This window comes from Lolium rigidum, chromosome 1 (genome assembly GCF_022539505.1).
Source record: "Lolium rigidum isolate FL_2022 chromosome 1, APGP_CSIRO_Lrig_0.1, whole genome shotgun sequence".
Lineage (NCBI taxonomy): Eukaryota > Viridiplantae > Streptophyta > Magnoliopsida > Poales > Poaceae > Lolium > Lolium rigidum.
The window spans coordinates 147,646,916-147,667,340 of NC_061508.1; the positions used below are offsets into that span (position 1 = coordinate 147,646,916).

At 50.5% G+C, this 20,425-nt stretch overlaps 1 protein-coding gene across 3 annotated transcripts; it reads right to left on the bottom strand.

Annotated features, from left to right (window-relative positions):
* Positions 1–696: 696 nt before the first annotated feature.
* Positions 697–5,378, bottom strand: LOC124682842. Of its 3 annotated transcripts, XM_047217464.1 has the most exons (7): positions 4,965–5,378; positions 3,282–3,376; positions 3,055–3,180; positions 2,325–2,732; positions 2,019–2,234; positions 1,714–1,930; positions 697–1,599 (listed from the first exon to the last, which is right to left on the bottom strand). In XM_047217464.1, the coding sequence occupies exons 1-7, from the start codon at positions 5,302–5,304 to the stop codon at positions 1,094–1,096; spliced, it is 1,908 nt and encodes a 635-aa protein (XP_047073420.1). In that variant the 5' UTR covers positions 5,305–5,378; the 3' UTR covers positions 697–1,093. The 3 variants fall into 3 exon arrangements, with proteins under 3 accessions (XP_047073420.1, XP_047073411.1, XP_047073426.1); XM_047217455.1 differs by having other exon boundaries at positions 2,019–2,732; positions 4,965–5,377; XM_047217470.1 differs by lacking the exon at positions 4,965–5,378 and adding an exon at positions 3,576–3,805 and having other exon boundaries at positions 2,019–2,732.
* Between the last annotated feature and the right edge of the window lie 15,047 nt (positions 5,379–20,425).

Below are 20,425 nucleotides of genomic sequence, written 5' to 3' on the forward strand. Positions count from 1 at the left end.
GATGTGGCGTGTGGTTGGTGGTTGCTAGCCTGCAGCTTCTTCCTTGCCATGATGGCCAGAAGAGGAGCGGCGGCAATGCACTGGCGGCCCTTGCTCGTCGGCTTCTGCCTGCAGGGTGCTACGGAGCTTCTGGACAAGAGCTCCTTCGAGTGAAACACGTGGCGTCCTCCCGCAACGTCGTGATCCTTGGCCGGCAAAGCAGCACTTCTGCAACCTCCAAGTCGGAGGCCCTCCTCTGCTTCGTTCGCCGGAGCTCAACGCCTCTTCACCGACAAGTGGTTCGTCCCCGGAGGAGGAGAGGTGGCCGGCGGATGCTAAACTTCGCCGGAGTGTGCTGATGGGCATTTCGGTACCGAATCTCGACGGAAACGTCTTGAGACCACCAGCAGTTGGTGGCGGCGGCGCCCAGGGGCCTGATTGTTTTTTCTTCTTTTGCTCCAAGGTGTTTCTCGTTATTTCTAAGGTCCTTTCTTCAAATTACTGGTTTCTCCGTGCGAGTGTTGTTAAAGGACCTCTATGTAAAATGTTCCCGCTCTTCCAGACCCCTCTCTTGTTCAAAAAAAAAACGTACACGTTTTTGGCAACGAAATTGGCATTATTGAGTGGTGTTACATATGTGCGTTGTTTCAATAAGCTAGGTCTCAATACAGCTCGAGTATATTACAGAAGCGCTTCTGTAGCAAAAAAAAAATGAAATGAAAGTATTTTCATCTCATTTCTGGGATAGTATAACATCAATTGTTCGATAAGCCCAGCTTCTATAACAATTATGAAGAAATTTAGATCACTGCAATGCCAACAAAAAGGACTTTGGAAACTGCCAAACTGGAATTGCAGCTGAACATATTTCCCCCCTACAAAATGAACTCCTACTGTATCCTACAAACACTGTGGCTGCAAAAGGAAAAACAAAACTCTATAAATTAGTTGTAAATACAACTGTATACTTGCCATGATGACACCAAAGAGACATGTCAGCGCGGATGAGCTTTCAAAATTTCTATATCCAGATCCCAGGACAAAATAACACGGGGATGCAGCAAAACTCACATCTCGCCGAGGCTGTTGAAATCTGGAAGAGGAAGTCAGTCAGCTAGTGCTCTATCATCCTCCTGGAAATCACCAAGCTGGAAACTGGCAAACCGATGAAAATTGGCTCTCCATTGCTCTTGCAAACTTCTTCATCAGGCACTGAATTAATTCCACAGGGACTAGACTCCTCCATGTCTCCCTGGCTGCTGCTACCGCTGCTAGTGCCTGACTGCCTTTTCGAGCTGCATCTTCTGCTCCGCTTTCTTGCCATCCACTTCAGGTTATCAAGCTTCAGATCATTCGTGAGATCGGCCAGAACACGCTTCTGACCCCGAGAGATCTTGTTGCCCAAAGATTTCTCATCGCACCTCTCGCCAGATTCTGGTACTGTAGAAGGACTATCCTTTTGGCCGACTAGTTTGCTAAAGGCTCCATCTTCACATTCTGGAGTAGGAGGCAAGTGGCTCATGATGTCTTTTCGTTCCTTCAAAGGAATCCATCTGTCACCGACCCACTCAAGTGATTGCCTCAAATCACATATACCAAAATAAGCTACCCGCTTTTCTCCTGTGGTAAACAACATACGAACTGAAGTTAGGGTCCACAGTGAGTTCAAATATTCATACAGGGGTACTAGAACTTGATAATCACAACTAATAGTAGCAGCTTAATTGTAATTACCTGGAAAATAAACTTGAAGACGTCCATCATTTCCACACTGCAATACAATACCCTCCCACCAGCCACTATTCCACCATGCGTCAACAAGGGCACCAATATCAATGGAGCATGGGTCCTTGCTATCTTGCATCACATAGCGTGGCCGAACCATTGGCCTTCCAGAGATGCGAATACCCAACTGATCAGGATTAGCGATCCTTGTCAGCAAAACCCACTCCTGGACAACAGAATGAAATCAAAATTAAGCTCAACAGTATGAAGGTGAAAAAGAAGTGACTGATTATGTACAGCTACACTAAATATACCTCCAGATTTCCTGTATCATCAGCATTCTGAAGATCTTGGTATCGCACCTTGATCTTATCTCTATGCCTCTTTAAGATTGAGCATCTAAACCAACAGCCCCTAATGCCACTGTCCTGTGACAGGATTTCAGCATGGCAACCAGGATTTAGCTGTTTTTGAAGGCTATGGTCCAAATCTACAGAATCCGAAAGGAACCCACCAGAAGGAAGACGCCTCTGTTGATAATTGTCATCATTGAATGCATCAGATTTCCTCTTCTGCGCTCCATCAGAACTAGGCCCCCCTTTAGTTACCTTAAATCGTACCTTTAAAGAAGAACCTGCATTAAACATGGCCTTAAGCAATTCCTGGCTCCAATACCCTTGCAACTGCGTGATGTCAAAAGGTTTGACATCATCATTATTGATCTGACGGCGGCAAAGGTAAGGCTGCCAATAGCTGTGTTTCATGCCACTCTGGAACTTCTCGAAGTGCTGAGCGCTAAGGACTGCAGCCAATCCATCGATGCATTCAACATTGAGATCTTGAAGACCATGAGAAAAGAAAATCTCTCTGTCATCAACATTTGGGGGCAATTCAACACCAACCTCATCAACTTTGTCAAACCATCGTACAATGACCATGTTGAGTGCATTTGAGTCCTCATACAGATCCTCCACATACGCAATGAGTCGCTTCTTCTCTTCGCTCATGATGTAGACAAAATTATGCACCTATAAAGATAGACTTGTATCAACAGAGGTTTAAAACCAACAAAATTCAACTGCTAATAACAAAAATTAACATTCAGAATGCAAAGAAAACTAACAGCATAAGGACATAGGTTTTCTTCCTATACTCTAGCTTAATTTCGTGAGTGATGAAATTATGATAACATTTTCTATTGTATTTTCAGGTCAGCCTCCACCTACAATGATAAACTTGTTTTCACTGTTCAGATGAATTTTGTTCAACCAAGCATCTAATCTCCATTACTTGATAACACACATGGTTTAGTGCAACATATTGACAAGCAAAAGTCTATGAAAAACGTACCGAAATAGTAATTCCCCTACGGCAGAAGGATCTGTAGTGTTTCCATCTTTTTTGGCAGTGCCATGCAGGACCTAACCATGTTAAGTCTTTCGAGCTGTTCCTGACTAATGTAGTAGTAGAAACATCCTGAGTATACACACGGAGGAATATGGATTAGAAAATATGTATTAACACAGATATTAATTGATGGAGAAGAAAGGAAAGAGGTAGTGGAAATGACTCCTAACCATTGAGGCAGCAACATCAACAAAGTCAACATCAATGTCATCATACGAATTTCCATGGAACCTATTAGCCATTGAGTAAGTCCCATCATTACAACCTGCAACATATTATTCACGTTAAGAAGTACACGCAAAAGGTAAAATTGTAACAAGAACATGGAGAACAAGCTGGGATCCAAATGAAAGCAATACATCCAAGAAAACAAAAAAGGTGAAGCAAGCAAGATCTAGACGGAACATACACAGCAAAATACAAGGAGAAAGCACTCGACAAAGAAAATTTGGAACAAAACTTACTTTGGGGTAACTATTCGTTTAAGGTATACTACACTAAAACGGTAATTGTCATAAGGCATGTTCTTTCACGTCTTCATAATCTGTAGGTCATCAGCCGGTGTGTAATGTTTCCAGAAAAACTCATTGCTGGAAACAACTAGGATTTGTCCCGCGACTATCTGGTATATCGCAGATACCATACATTATTCATGGACCGACTCCACGGAGTCTAAGGGATACCATGAGGAGGAAAGATCAAAATAGCACCTGATTGAGTTTCGATTCGTGGTGCTGCTTCTTTTTTCTCTACATTTCCAAATGCAACCTTACACGATTGACCCAAAAAGGAAACCAGCAGCGGCTTCCAATGGCTAACACCTGTATTATTCTCCATAATCCTATGGAAAAGGAGAAGCCGTGAGTTTTGCATGTAACCAAACTTTACAAAATTTATGTATAGCGGCTTTTTTAGAATTAACCGTAAACCAGCGCAGAAATAGCAAGAAACTCAGGAAAAAATATACGGCTAACCAAACAGAAGAATTCCAAAGCTAGTATGATAACGATAGTGTTCCTATAAGAGGTAAAAAGGCGCACACGGAGGAAGCTGAATCCAGCATGAAGGTCCAAAAGAGGTGCTTGCGGGACATGAAAGATAATACCAGACTAGACAAATCCGACAATTCATCATCCTATTCCAGATAGAACTATACAAGAATCAAGCGGAGCAAAGGCACTAACAAAAACGAAACAAAAGGCAGAGATTCTGTTTGTATAAAAATAGTAAGCCTTCTATTCTCGGATGACTAATGCATATGGAAAAGAGGCGACAGCCAAAAACAGGAGAAAAGCAGCATACTTTTCAACCTCAAATCAGGGTAAGTGGCCATAACACGAACTACAACGTGGGGGGACATAAACCTGTAACCCTAGACACTGAAATAGAAAGAACTGAACAACAGGTCGGCTCCATGATGACGCATAAGCAGGGCAATAAAACAGACCGCTCCTAAAACAAGCGAGACAAGGCATAAGAACTGCAGTTTTGAGGGAAAACCGTCTGGAACGGGAACCGACAGGGCGATAGGCTACCTACGCATGACCCAATGGCATGAATCCACGGATACGTGTAGCAGAGCAAAATAATACCAGATGTAACCCAAAAAACACGGGAAATGCCCATCGGAACCGGCAGAGAAGCAAAGCAGAAACGTCAAGACGCAATTTTGTACCCCCAAATCCGATCAAATCAGCACACGTACAGAAACCGCGATGATACAGGCAGTTCTCCCCGTCCAAATCGGCAGAAGAACACCAAAAAAATCAGAAGATTGGTGCGGCACCGGACGAAATCGCCTAAATCCCCCGCCCAAAACACGCACAGAAACCACGCAGGCGCGCGAATCTTACCGGAAACGAGAGAGGAGAGCCAATCGACGACCTCCCGCCTGGACCGCCACTTCCTCGGGGCGCCCTCCGCCGCCGCAGCAGGGGACTGGGACGGCGATGGCGCGGCCGACCCGTCGCCCGCGGCGGCCAGCGAGCGCAGGAAACGGCCCTGCACCGCGTACGACATGTGGCGCGGGCTCCGCTCCCGCCCCACCACCGCCAGCTCCCTCTCCTCCCCGCCGCCGGCGCCGGGCTCGCCGCGGAGGTAGTAGTGCACCAGGCGCCGGCCCCGGTCGTTGGATACCACGACCTCCTCCCACTGCACCCACCTCCTCGCCGCCGCCGCCGCCGCGTCGTCCATGGCGGGGAAACCCTAACCCTAGATGAGGCTCTCGACTCGTGTGGTGGGCGTCGCGTGTAGCCGGCCTCAGATCTGGTGGGAGAGGATAGAGGAGGGGCGAGGGAGAATGGATATGTGTATTCTTCTCTGTGGGCGTGGACGTAAATAACAAATTTGTTAGGGGCACTTATGCGTAAGTTTTTTTAATGGAGGGAGAGGCACTGCCGCACTGGATCTGGGTGTTTTGCGGAAAGGGGCTTTAATTTCTCTTAACTTTTTTTTTGAGGTAAATTTCTCTTATTAACTTAATATTAGCCGTGGAATTTGAAAGTTAAATACGGAGCAAATTTGATTGAGGATCTATTGGATAGTACTACCAAATCTGCTTGCCCGTCTACAAATTCAAAACAAACTAGAACATATTCGATTGCGGATTTTTTGGTTTTGTTTTATTTTACATAATTTTGTTCGTGTGTATTCTTTTCAAAACAAACTAGCGAATTGGATTTATCGGACCATTTTGTATTCTTTTCACATGCTTTTGGCTGCATAAATGTCTAGGGATAAAATGGTGGAGATCCTAGGGCATGTGTACATGATTTATTTGGTCATCAAGACATCCACGTCACAAGATGCTACATGACTCAATATACCTAGATTTGATCAGTGTTTTACATAATTTGATCCTTAGTGCTTGTTTGGATAGATGAGATAAACTATCCATTTTAAGATATGAGTTTACATGGTTTAGATAATATTTTATATAATTTCACTCTTAGTAGTGATATTAACTACCGGTTTTAAGAATACAAGTTTTAGTACGTATATTTTATATTGTTCTAGAATATCGGATTTACTAACTTTTGTATTCATAGTAGGATTCATAAAATCATCATTGGGTACACCCCGCTATTTTCATTCCTGTGAGTAAAGAAGAATGCAATTAGCCACTGCAACTAGGCTAGGATTTTAAGAAGACACATCTTACAATTTTTTCGGAAAAACAGCATGTATTAAGTAACGGTATAACATGCTACATCGGTTGTTCAATTGACGCGCTCTAAGTGTTTCTGAATGGTGGTGTCCATTGTTTTGGATTACATGCTGGGTGGAATGGTCGGACACGAATCGTTGTTAACGGTGCCCATCTTATCGAAACTGGACATGTTCAAACACGGGCAACTGTTTACTCTATCTCTCCTCCTCCTCTCCATGTGTCACGTCTTCATGGATTCTCTATCTCTCCTCCTCCTCTCCATGTGTCACGTCTTCATGGATTCCGGTTGCGGCTTGGCGCAATGCAGCGCAACCGAAGCCTAGCTTTGTTGGAGGTGCGGGGGCTGATGAAGTTGTACGTCGACGCCGACCTCAAGGTCGTGAAGAAGTCCCAAAAATGAAGTGCTCCAAATGGCGTGCCTCCGTAGTTCTACGCACGTACGGTGTATAGACGTCCTCCGGGCCCCGGTCCAACAAACCAGTGGAAGAATTTGATCCAGGCCGATGTCCCAGCAGCATGACGGCGTGCGTATGGTGTAGAGGTCTCCCGAATGCACGTTCCTAACTCGAGGGGGCAGGGAGAGAGAGAGATGGCAAAGGCTAGTGAATTTAATGATGGGGAGGAGGAGGTGGGCCACCTAGGGAAGCCACCCCCTTGTGTTGCCACCCCTAGGGTTAGAGTTTGGCGCGGCCGGCCCACTTGGGTCATCGGTCTCCCTTCCCCTAGGGTGGCCCGGCTGTCCCCCCTTATTGGGTTGCCCTATGGTGGCCCAATTCAGGGTGTTTACCTTTCTATTTATATTTTAAAATTTTAATTCATTTACAAATAATAAAACATAGTATTATGTCTCCGAACAATTCGTTAATTCTAGTACTTATTCCAACACCTCTGCGAACAATTCCAGTGTTCTCTCTCTTTTCTCTATCCATCACGGATTCAACTCAAAGCGTTGTATACCATTAAGTGTGCCACCATACGGGTTCGGGAATGCGTAGACATGATCGAGACGACTATATGATCAATGACTATAGGGGGTTATGCAAACCATAACGGTCCTACGCAAGCATGAATTTATGTTTATCGTTTGAACCTCAACGTCGAGTCCCATTCCCTTTGTTACACAATACCTAATTTGTCAGAGACTTATAAGTATTCTTTGGCTCCCCTTATGTCGAATCAATAAATTTGGATTTTACTTCCCTCGAAGACTGTTGCGATCCCCTATACTTTTGGGTCATCAGTGTGCCCTTGGGTCCTTGTATTGGCAATGGCTCCCGTGTTATTACAGTAGAAAATCGCAGGGTCATGCATACTCGGGAACACGCCAAGCTCAGTGATGAACTTCCTCAGTCAAACAGCTTCATTTCTTGCATTCTAAGTAGCTATGTACTTTGACTCCATCGTAGAATGAGCAGTTATGTATTATTTCTTGCTCCTCCAGCTCACCACTCCTCCATTTACCATAAACACATATCCACATTGAGACTTCGAATCATCCGGATCAGAGTCAAAACTGGCATCGTGTTGGAGATATGCCCAAGAGGCAATAATAGAATGGTTATTGTTGTATCTTTGTGTTCATGTTAAATGTTTGCATCCCATGCTATAATTGTATTAACCGGAAATATTACTTGTGTGTTTTGTAAACATAAAAGAGTCCCTAGTAAACCTCTTGTTAAACTAACTTGTTGATTAATAGATGATCATAGTTTCATGATCATGAACATTGGATGTTATTAATAACAAGATCATATCATTAGGCGAATGATGTGATGGACACACACCCATAGTAAGCGTAGCATATGATCAAGTCATCAAGTTCGTTTTGCTACAAACTGCACCGGATGGGTTCTTTGATGACATCAAACACTACTTCGTAAATGGATGGTTATAAAGGTGGCATTAAGTATTCGGAAAGTATATGTTGAACCGTGTGGGTCAATAGTGGGATTTGTCCACCCAAATGAAGGATAGATATACTCTGGGCCCTCTCGGTGGAATGTCATCCAATTAGCTTGCAAGCATGTGACGGGCTCACAAGGGATGTCATATCACGGTACGAGTAAAGAGTAACTATTGGTAACGAGGTTGAACTAGGTATAGAGATATCGATGATCGAACCTCTGATAAGTAAAGTATCGCGCGATAAAGGGAATCGGTATAGTATGTTAATGGTTCTTTCGATCACGAAGTCATCGTTGAATATGTGGGAGCCATTACGGATCTCCAGGTCCCTCTATTGGTTATTGATCGGAGAAGTGTCTCGATCATGTCTGCATAGTTCGCGAACCGTAGGGTGACACACTTAAAGTTTGATGTCGTTTTAAGTAAATATGGAATATGGAATGGAGTTCAGATATTGTTCGGAGTGTCGGATCAGATCCATGACATCATGAGGAGTTCCAGAATGGTCCGGAGATTAAGATTCATATATGGGAAGTCATATTTCAAGTTTGGGAATGATCCGGTGAATTTATGGAAGGTTCTAGAATCATCCGGAAAGTTTCAGTATGGCAGGTGGAGTCCCGGAGAAACTCCACCAGCCCTAGCCAACACACTAGATGGGAAGGTGGAGTCCATGGTGGACTCCACCTCCATGGCCGGCCAACTCAAAAGGAAAAGGGGGAAATCCCACCTTGACTAGGTTTCTCATTATGGTAAGTTAGCAATAAGACTCCTAGAGGGAGTATGATTGGAGGGCTAGGTTTTCCACCTATTTAAAGGGGAGAGGAGGGGAAGGGATGTCCACACCTTGGCCGAACCACCTCAAGGCACCAGCCCCTCTCTCCCAAACCCTAGCACCACCCTCCTACACCTCTCTCCCGCATGGCTACGGAGAAGTCGTGCAGGAGATGTCCACCACCACCATCACCATGTAGTCGTGCTGTCGGGATTCTGAGGAGGATCTACGAGAAACGCACAGACCAATCAATCGTATCGGTCTTATTGAAGAATTTGGAATGAAAAGAGTACTTCTGCTGCCCGCTGGAACAGGGAGAAGGACGTCTTCATCAACACCGTATTTGTGATCGGGTGCGGAGGTGCTGCCCCATTGTGGCACCGTCAAGATCTTCTACTCGCTCCTGATAGCAGCAAGTGATCGATTACATCATCCACGAGATTTATCTCGTTAACGCTTAGCGATCTTCGAGGGTATGTTGATCTTATCTCGTTGCTACCATCTACTAGATTAGATCTTGCCTTGTTATTCATTCTTGCGGTAGGAATTTTTTGTTTTCTATGCTACGAATCCCTACACATTGGTGTAACCTTTTATGATGAGTGTTTCTCCGTTTCCTCCAAAGACAAGATACATATCCTTAGTCATTTTCAAGTACTTCAGGATATTCTTCACAACTGTCTAGTGTTCCATTCCAAGATTACTCTCGAAACGGTTAGTCATAATAACCGCCAGGGCGAGTGCACAATGTGGCATACATGATAGAACCTATTGTGGAAGCATAAGGAATGGTAGACATTCTGATGCGGGGTGGCCTTCGGACACCTCCACACCAAGACCAACAAGTCCCCCAAGTGGACCAATGACTCGGGCTCGAGTTAAAGCGCTACATGATAAGGTGACCTCGCTCCTAGCTACCCTTGATCTCGGTACACCTTTGGATGGAATGCTAGCTCATGCCGATGTGCTTTGTGTCATTCTATACAAGGTGAATCAAGACCACGGAGAGGAGGACATCCCATGGTCAAGGGAAGGAGAGGAGCATCAAGTCATGAAGATGGACACGAAGCTGGACCCGACGTCAATCGAACCGCTTGAAGGAAGAGAAGACGCTGGCCGGTCCAGGACCCGGTCAACCGGCCCCACAACCGGATCGTCCGGTCCCAGGCCCGGTCAACCGGTCGCCCAACCGGATTCCCCTCTGCCTCGTACCGGAAACCAACCGGACGGAAATCTGCGAGGTTTCCGGTTGGCGACCGGTCGACCGGCCCACGACCGGGCCACCCGGTCCCAGGCCCGGTCTGACCGGCCCCAAACCGGATTTGACGGAAAGTCTCCACCAAACTCGCCTAAGTTATCCTGTTTTGTACCTTTTCGCCTTGTCGGCTATGTATGCCTATATAAGGACCCTAGACCCCTCCTTTACCCCTTAGACATAATTTTGAGCTTAAACCAACTTTGAGCTTAGTCTCCCTAGGGTTAGCATCCATCTTGGACAAGCATCCCTCTGTAATCAAGTCCACCCTTGTTGTTGATTTGGATATTGTTGAGTGAGATTCTAGTGCAAGTCACTCTCTCTCCCTCACCAATCTCTTTTCTCCAACACCAATCTCTCACCGGGAATTCTGCCGAGTGCCTCTTCCGGGTGATTCTATTGGCGTGGTCCATCGAGCCACGGGGGTAAGTATCGGGTGTATCGGGTTGGTGTGCGTGCGTGAGTACCGGTGTTCCTCGTGTTCTTCGCGTTCCTCTCGCTCTCCCACCTCTTCCCCTTGGATACTGGGTAAAATCGCGAGATCGGGCCAACCCCTAGATCTCAGATCTCATCATATGGTATCAGCAGCTCTTGGTTACCGCGATTTTGACCCTCCACCCAGCCGATTTCGTTTCTAGAAAATTTTCCAAAAAATAGCCCCAAATTGCCTTTGGACCGATCTGTGATTTGGTTGCGTTTTGAGTGGTTTTGGTCCGTGGATTCGGTGTTGCTGTGCTTGATGTACTATTTCCCCAACTTTTAGCCTCCAAATCCATCGTTACCCGTCGATTTGCTCTTTTGGTTTTGGTTTGGGGAAGAACAGGAGAGAGAAACCGCGAAACCCGGTTGAAACCCGGTTGACCGGCCCCAGACCGGACCACACGGCGCACGACCCGGCCGACCGGTCGCCAACCGGACCATCCGGTCCAGAGTCCGGTCAAACCGGATCCCAGACCGGGCGACGATCCGCCCCTCCTCCGACCTCGTCTTCGGCTACCACCACCTCCACCACCACCACCACCATCATCGCAGGTATAACTTGCAGTTTTCACTTGTAACCCTCTTCCTTTTGCGATCTATCCTATCGAGCATTGCTTATCTAGTGTTGCGAGACATTGCACGTGACCCCGATTGTGAGGTGTGTGTGTAGTGTGGAGTAAAGCTTATAAGCAAACACTCGTGTGGCAAGATAGCAAAAGCGAGCTAACGCTAACATAGTGCGAGAAAAAGCCGCAAAAACACAAAAAGAGTGCAAAGCGCACCATACATACAAAAGAGTACAAGTGCCACCATAGATACAAAAGAGTGCAAGTGTCACCGTATACAAAAGAGTTACAAGTTTTTAAGCAAAAGAGAGAAGAGAAGAGAGGTCACGTGTGAATCTAGTTGTCTCTCCGTTTGCAACCAAAGCTTTGCCTCTCCTTGTGTTAGTGTGACACCGAGCACCCTTACATACACTTTTCCGCTCACTTTTGGTTGCACTAACCCCGCTTATCCCGTGTGTGTGTTCCACAACTTTTCCGTGTTTATAGTGATCTTCACATTGACATTTGGATTTTTGGACCTCACCCACTTTTAACAACATACTTGATCTCGGATTTTGTCTTTTGGCTTTCCACCATCCTCTCCTAACACCATATTTGCTAGCTTTTGCGTGTGGTTTTGCGTGTGTCCCCGATACACTTGATCTTGCTTTTGGCTTGGTGGATTGCCTCAATACTATCTTACCTTGGTAAGAGTGCGAGGTAGTCTCCTTCCACTAACATACACAACATAGTTCTTGTCTTGCCATCATGGATAGGAACGGAGTTGAACCAAGGGATGGAGAAGTCCTCCGTAACACCGAGAGGTTGGCTACTCAACACAACCTATGGACGCAACACCAAGAGTTCAAGGAGCAGCTCACACTCTTCGAGACACGCATCGATGAGCAATACGATGAAGTGACACACAACTTCTCCGTTGTGAACCAAGACTTGGCTCTCCTTCGTGAAGCTACGGACAACTTGAATGGCCAAATGGCGGCCAATGATGCGAACATGGAGCGGCGCATGGATAGCCTCGAGCGCGCCATCACCAACTTGGGTCGTCATCACCGACACCGCTCTACTTCATCATCCTCAAGCTCGTCACAAGATTACTACTCTCATGGTCGCCGTTCGTCCTCAAGCTCCTCCTCAAGGCATGAAGACCATCGTCGACCTCATCGCCCACATGCTCGTCATGAAGACTCTCGCTCCAACTCTAGGCGAGGAGAAATCCATCGCCATGCTCGTCCACATGAACGACCTCCACAAGATCGTCCTCAACCGGATCGCCATGCCCACCATGGGCGTGACGACCATCCCCACGACAACGTCTTCCACAACATGGAGCCACATGGTGATGCTCAAGGCCATGGACATCAAGACCAACCGAGGCGTGATCTCCGCAATCATCCTCGCCATGACCAACATGGAAGAGGAGACCCAGAACATGATCAAGATGAGAGGGCCATCCTTGGACGTCGTCAACAGCCTCGTCAAGATCTTCAACAACATCATCATCGTGAACAAAGTGAAGCTAGTGTCCAACTTCAACGCCAACCCAATGCTATGGTTGGCCGCGGAAGACCTCCTATACCACCTCAAGCCGCAAGAGATGAAGGCATCCGTCCTCGCCGAAGAAATTTGGAGAATGAAGAGAACATGTTTGGAAGGCTCAAGTTCACCATGCCCAAGTTCAAGGGTGAAGAGGATGCCGAGGCCTACCTCTCATGGGCACTCAAGGTTGACAAGATATTCCTCATCCACAACTACTCCGGTGCCAAGAAAGTGGCCATGGCGTCTCTTGAGTTTGAGGACTATGCCAACACTTGGTGGGAGCAAGTTCTCACTCTAAGGGAAGAAAAGGGTGAACCTCCAATTGTCACTTGGGAAGAGATGAAGGAAGAGATGCAAGCTCGCTTTGTACCAACCCACTACGAGACCGACCTTTTCAACAAGCTCCAAAAGTTGAAGCAAGGTACCAAGACCGTCGAGGAGTTCTTCAAGGAGATGGAGTTGACTATGATGCGAGCCAACATCCAAGAATCCGAGCAACAAACCATCGCTCATTTCTTCAATGGCCTCAACTATCCCATCAAGCGAATTGTGGAGTTCCAACCTTATTCCAACATGGTTGAGTTGGTTCACCAAGCCTCCAAGGCCGAGCGCCAAGTGAGTGAAGACATCAAGTACTCCAAGTCCAAGTCATACTTCGCCTCCAAGCTCGCGACAACAACACCTACAACAAGTGTCAAGCCTACCGCATCCTCTACACCTTCCAAGCAACCGACTACCCATGAAGCTAACGGTGTCCTCTACCGCCTCCTCTAAGGCCTCTACGGGACCATCTAATGTCACTTGCTTCAAGTGTGGCACCCAAGGCCACAAGTCTTTCGAGTGCAAGAATACCAAGGTCATGATCACCATGGAGAATGGTGACATAGAGACGCTCGATGAAGATGAATATGAAGCTATGGTACAAGCCGCCGTCGCAAATGAAGAAGCTTATGAGGAAGATAGTGGAGAAGACCCTCTCTTATGTGTGCATGACCCAAACCCTTCTCTTGTGGTCACAAGGGTGCTAACAACTCAACCTCAAGCTATGGAAGACCAACGGTGCAACATCTTCCAAACCCGTGCCGGTATTGGTGGCAAGTCAATAAAGGTCATCATCGATGGAGGAAGTTACCATAACCTTGCAAGCACCGAGTTGTGTGAGAAGCTCAATCTTACACTTCGCAAGCACCCTCACCCTTACCATATCCAATGGTTGAGCGACAAGGGCAACGTCAAGATACAACATACCGTCACCGTCAACTTCAAGATCGGCCCCTATGAAGATTCCGTTGAATGTGACGTGGTGCCCATGACGGTGTGCCACATGTTGCTTGGCCGCCCATGGCAATTTGACAAGAATGCTATACATGACGGACACACCAATGCATACACCTTCAAGGTCAAGGATAAGAAGTTCGAGCTACGCCCCATGACTCCTAGCCAAATCATCGCCGACAATGTGAAGGCTCTAGCGAGGGCACAACATCACTTCCACCATAATGAGTTGAGAGGTGAGGGAGCGACCCACCAAATGGAGAGTGAGCGCCACAAGCCATACATGAGTGAGCGAAAGAGCGTCCTCCTAGCCACCAAAAGCGAGTGGAGAGAAGTGCAAGCAAACCCATCCACCATATTGCACTACGTGCTCATTTGCAAGGGACCGTCATCGGAGACTAACGACTTAACCACAATTCCTTCGTCTTTGTTGTCTCTTTTGAAGGAGTTCCAAGATGTCTTCGCCGACGAGCTTCCTCATGGACTTCCACCACTTCGGGGCATAGAGCACCGCATCGACCTCATACCCGGCGCTCCGCTCCCAAACCGTGCCGCCTACCGCACCAACCCCGAAGACACAAAGGAGATTCAACGCCAAATACAAGATCTCCTCGCTAAAGGGTATGTTCGCGAAAGCCTTAGCCCTTGTGCGGTTCCCGTGATTCTTGTTCCTAAACCGGATGAGACGCAACGAATGTGTATGGATTGCCGCCCGATCAATGCCATTACCGTTCGTTATCGCCATCCCATTCCGCGTCTAGATGATATGCTTGATGAGCTTAGTGGTGCCACGATTTTCTCTAAAGTCGATTTGCGTAGTGGCTACCACCAAATCCGCATGGCCATTGGTGATGAATGGAAAACGGCATTCAAGACCAAACTCGGTCTATATGAATGGCTTGTTATGCCATTTGGTCTTTCCAATGCTCCATCAACTTTCATGCGCCTCATGAATCACATCTTGCGTCCTCTCATTGGCAAGAGTGTGGTTGTCTATTTCGATGACATTCTCATTTATAGCAAAGCTCTCGAGGACCATGTGCAACATGTGAGAGAAGTCTTATGCATCTTGCGTCATGAGAAGCTTTATGCAAACCTCCCCAAGTGTACCTTTGCTCAAAACAAATTGGTTTTTCTTGGATTTGTGGTTTCCGCTAATGGGATTGAAGTTGATTCTTCCAAGGTAGAGGCCATCCACAATTGGCCTTGTCGTCGTGTGATGGGGATACACCCGTAGGGGGTGGGTCGCCAGCCCTGCTCTCTATGAAGAAGGAAGACCCAGCTGGGCTGCCAGTCGGCCTAAGCGACTGGGCCATGGAGCGACTGGGCCCCCGATCGAAGGAGGAGGCCCGTGCGACTGGATGAAGGGATTGCGTGCACGAGGGGTAGCGAATCCCGGATTAGTAGTAACTGTGTGATTCAGAGTTATCTCCATGTAACCCTAGATCGGGCGTGTCCATATAAACCCCCGAGCTAAAACCCTAAAGGGGACGTCATCTAAGGTTCAATCTCCCCTTGTAAGCTCCTGGCGTAGCCGCCGGCTGAGCCCCCCCATTGTAATTCTCCACTGAGCAGTAAAGATCTAGCAGGACGTAGGCCTTTTACTCTCCGGAGGGGCCGAACCCGGGTAAACCCTTGCGTCCCGTGCACCTCGATCCGCGTATGGCCATGTTTCCTTGCCCCCGCATCAACGAAGTGCTGCCCCGGCAGCATCCGCCGTGGTCATATCCACGACAGTGGCGCCCACCGTGGGGCATGGAACATCAAGCCTCCGAGCCGCGGCGAGGCCCTACTCGCCGATACGCCGGCAAGTCGCCACCGGCAGGATGATCGCCACCGGCGGCTTCTTCCACATCCAGCCGAGCTCCTACCGGCCGGCTTCGACTCCCCTCGCGCACGCCAGGATGGTGCCGGTCGGCACCATCAATCTCTTCGTCGGGCTCACCGAAGTCAGCGACCCCGGTGAAACTCGCCCCTAGCCGAGGGCACGATCCCTTCGCACCGGGCAGCTCCTCACAGCCCACTCGCCCAGCTACCGGCGAGGTGTACGCGAAGGCCGAGTCGGCCCTGGAGGACGATGCCGACTCGGCAGCCGTGGCGCCGACCGCCAACCCCGTCGTCACCGCGCCAGCCACCGACTCCATCGACACCGCGCCAGCCACCGACTCCATCGACACCGCCCCAGCTGCCGACTCCGGTATCGCAGCGATCGAGGCTGACCTCATCGCCATGGAATCGGTCGCTGGGTCCACCGCTGGATCCCCGACTGCCTGCTCCATCGCCACGGCGTCGTTCAAAGACTCCATCTCCTTGGTCTCTCACCCCAGTGACTTCGAGGAGGGCTTCGAGGACGACTCCATCCTCTCCCTCTTCGGCAGCGACTCCGACTCGGACTTCGCTGAGGGCCCACGATATCGTCACCCAACCGCGGTCTTCATGGCAGGAGGCGAGGAGCCCCCAGTTGACGCCTTCACCACCCCGCTCCCTGCAACCGCCACCGCAACGGAGATCGAGGCGCACCGGGCGGCCCTCGAAGAACAGAGGAAGAAGGAGCTCGTGGAGCGGCAGAAGTTCCGCCTCGAACAAGATTCGGTGAGAGCCGTGTCCCACTACCGCAATGAGCGAAATCGCGCACGCATGGAACGCATCCAGGCACGAGGCTTCCCCAGCGCGCGCCTCAACTTCGACGATCCGGATGGAGAAATCCGGGTCGCCCGACCCACGAACCCCGACATCCCAGAGTCGAGTCGGGCCGCCGCCGGAGGAGTAGCTCACGGAGCACCACCACCGCCCCCGCCACCTCCCCGGAGGACGACCACCTCCCTGGGCGGAGGTCGACGCCAACGGCCCGCGTCTCCATTCGTCCCCGGCCGGACAACGCCGCGGCGGCCCAAGCCGCTCTCGCCAACCTCCCCGAAACAGGGAGGGTGCCATCTTCGTACAACACGCCAAGGCTTTAGTCGCCAAAGCTCGGAACAAGCAACACGCCGCCGCCGACTCTCAAGGACGGCTCTACTCACGCTCATCGACGAGCAGAGCTGCGTCGTCAGCCGCGGCAAACCGCGCAGTCGCCAACGTCAACAATTGCCCACCTCCAGCGCCACGAGCCGCCCACTCGACTAATCATCGAATCGAGCCGCGACCTGCGCGAGCGATGGTCGCCGCGAACGGGCACGCGATTGACGCACGCACCCACATCCTCAACGACCAAGAGTTGCGAGCGCGCAGCCGGGCAAATGACCGCCTCGCCGACGAAACCCCGCGCCAGAGCGCGTTTAACCGGGTAGGACCGGCATGTTTCGGCCCCATGATAAGAGGCGAGCCCTATCCGGTTGGGTTCAAGGGCCCTCGTGACATTGAAAAGTACGACACACATATCGACCCCACGGTCTGGATCGACTCGTACACCATGGCGATGGGCATCTTGGGTTATTCCGAGCTACTCGCAGCCCGCTACCTGCCCCTCATGATGGACGGAGTGAACCGTCACTGGTTCAACACCCTCACTCCAAATAGCATCGACTCATGGGACGAAGCCAGGGCCGCCTTCATCCAACATTTCGCGAGCGCGTACACGCGCGCAACAACCATAGAAGACCTGGACCGCTGTGTTCAAAGCCCACGCGAGTCGACTCGCCGATGGGTACAACGCTGGCAAGACATGTGGACGACCTCCAGCGGCATCAGCACCGACACGACAATCCATCGCTTCCGAAGGTGCTGCCGATACGAACCACTCAGCGCGAAGCTCCGTCGAGTCGGCAGGGATAACATCTCCATCGCCGAGCTCTTCGACATCGCCCTGCGCTACGCCGACGAAGACCCCACAGTCGACTCGGACGACGAGTACGGCCAGCGGCGCAATCGCCGCCCCACTCACTCCGACAACCGCCGCGGCGATTACCGGTTCAGCGGCGGCAAACGCCGCGCCGATGGTGGCCACACGGAACTCGTCGCCAATGCCGACTACGAGCAACGCAGCCCGAAGTCATTCCGGCGAGAGAACCGCGCACCAAGAGAAGACCGGCCTCAGCCCAAGCGGTTCGACGCGCACAGCTCGCTAGATGCCCCGTGCATCTACCACAGCGAGGAGGGCAAGCCCTCCAACCACACAACCGGAAACTCGTTATTCCCCGAGCGTATCGAGAAAGCCCGCCGCGCCAAAGAAGCCCACGGCGGTAACCAGCACAAGGACCGAGCCAAGGACCAGGACCAAAGTAAAGAAGACGGGTTCGGACGTAGCGCCGGCTCGCTACACACCTTCACCGGAGTCGGCGACCGCCGCGATCGGAAAGTCCTCACCGGGCAGCCGCCGTGCACGCAGCTCTCGGCCGACGTGCCCCGCCGGCTCAACCGGTCCGAGCAAAGCATCACGTGGAGTCGCGAAGACCACGCCCCGCGCATTGAATACCTGTGCCGAGTGGCGCTAGTCGTCGGGCCTAAAGTGGCCGACTACCGGCTCCCGAAGACTCGATGGACGGAGGAAGCTCCATTAATATAATGTACTACGAAACCTTCCAGCGACTCGGCCTGCCGGACTCGCGCCTTGAAGACACCAAAGTCACGTTCCACGCGCATCGTCCCGGGGCGGAAAGCCTTTCCAATCGGCAAGGTCACGCTGCCAGTCACCTTCGGCACGCCTGTGAATTACCGCACCGAGCGGATAACATTCGAGGTGGTTAACTTCCGCAGCCCATACCACTCGCGTCCTCGGCCGCCGTGCGTTCGCCGCATTCATGGCCGCGCCCCATTACGCCTACAACATGATGAAGATGCCCGGGCCCCGCGGTATCATAACCGTCCATGGCGACCCGGCAATGGCGCTGGAGTGCGAAGACAACAGCGCCAAGCTCGCCGACGCCGTCATCGCCGAAGAAGTCGACAACAACGCCGAGCTCGCCAAGTACCCGGTCGACAGCAACGACCCCACCATCCTCGAGAAGCCGACTGAGCTCGACTCGCCTGCAGCCGACCTTCAAACCTACTACCGATACTCGCCAAGTAGACCTTGTAGAAAATGACTCGAGTAGACAGGTTACCATTGGGACGAGTCTGTCCGCCCAATAGGAAAGCGCGCTCATCAAGTTCCTCCGTGAGAATCGAGATATCTTTGCATGGAAACCGTCTAACATGCCAGGTGTCCCGAGAGAACTTGCTGAGCACAAGTTACACGTCGACCCAACCGCACGCCCGCTAGGCAGGCGATGCGGCCCGTGGGAGAAGAGCGCCGGCGTGCAATCGCCGAAGAGGTGAACCGGCTACTCGCCGCCGGTTTCATCATAGAAATCAAGCACCCCAAGTGGTCGGCAAACCCAGCTTTGGTGCTGAAGAAAAACAGGACGTGGCGCATGTGTATCGATTACACAAGCCTGAACCGCGCCTGCCCCAACGACCCATTCGTCTTACCGCGAATCGACCAGATTATCGACGCGGTCGCTGGTTCCGAGTCACTGTGCTTCCTCGATGCGTATTCCGGCTACAACCAAATAAAGATGGCCAAGGAAGACCAGGAGAATACGGCGTTCATAACACCACTCGGCGCCTACTGTTACACGGCCATGACCTTCGGCCTCCGGAACGCTGGCGCCACCTACCAACGGTGCATGAACAGCTGCCTAGAAAGCCAGATCGGCCGCAACGTCCACGTCTATATAGACGACGTGGTCGTGAAGTCAACTCGCCAGGACGACCTGGTCGCCGACCTCGCCGAAACATTCGCAAACCTGCGGCAGTATAACATCAAGCTCAACCCCCTGAAGTGCACCTTCGGAGTCCCATCCGGACAGCTACTCGGCTATGTCGTCTCCAAACACGGCATCGAGCCCAACCCGGAGAAAACGGCAGCGGTGATGCGCACCAAGCAACCAACCTCGCCTAGTCGACGCACGTAAGCTCGCCGGGCGGGTCGCGGCACTAAGTCGCTTCATCCCGCTACTCGGCGACAAGGCCACGCCACTCTATCGCCTCCCGAAGAAATCGGAATCGTTCGAGTGGACAGATGAGGCGCAAAAGGCCCTAGGAGAACTCCAAGCACGCTCTCGTAAATGCACCCGTCCTCGCGGCCCCACTCCCTCAAGAAACGATGTTGCCGTACGTCGCCGCGTCTAATCGCGCGATAAGTGCGGTCATGGTCGTCGAACGCAAAGAAGAAGGGAAAGAGCAGCCGATTCAACGCCCGCATACTACATCAGCGAAGCCCTCATCGAATCGAAGCAGCGCTACCCGCACTACCAAAAACTGGTGTACGCAGTACTGAGGGCCCAGCGGCGGCTGGCCCCCTACTTCCACGAGCACCCCATCAAAGTGGTCGCTTCAACTCCTCTCGCCGATATCACCCGGAACCGTGACGCAAC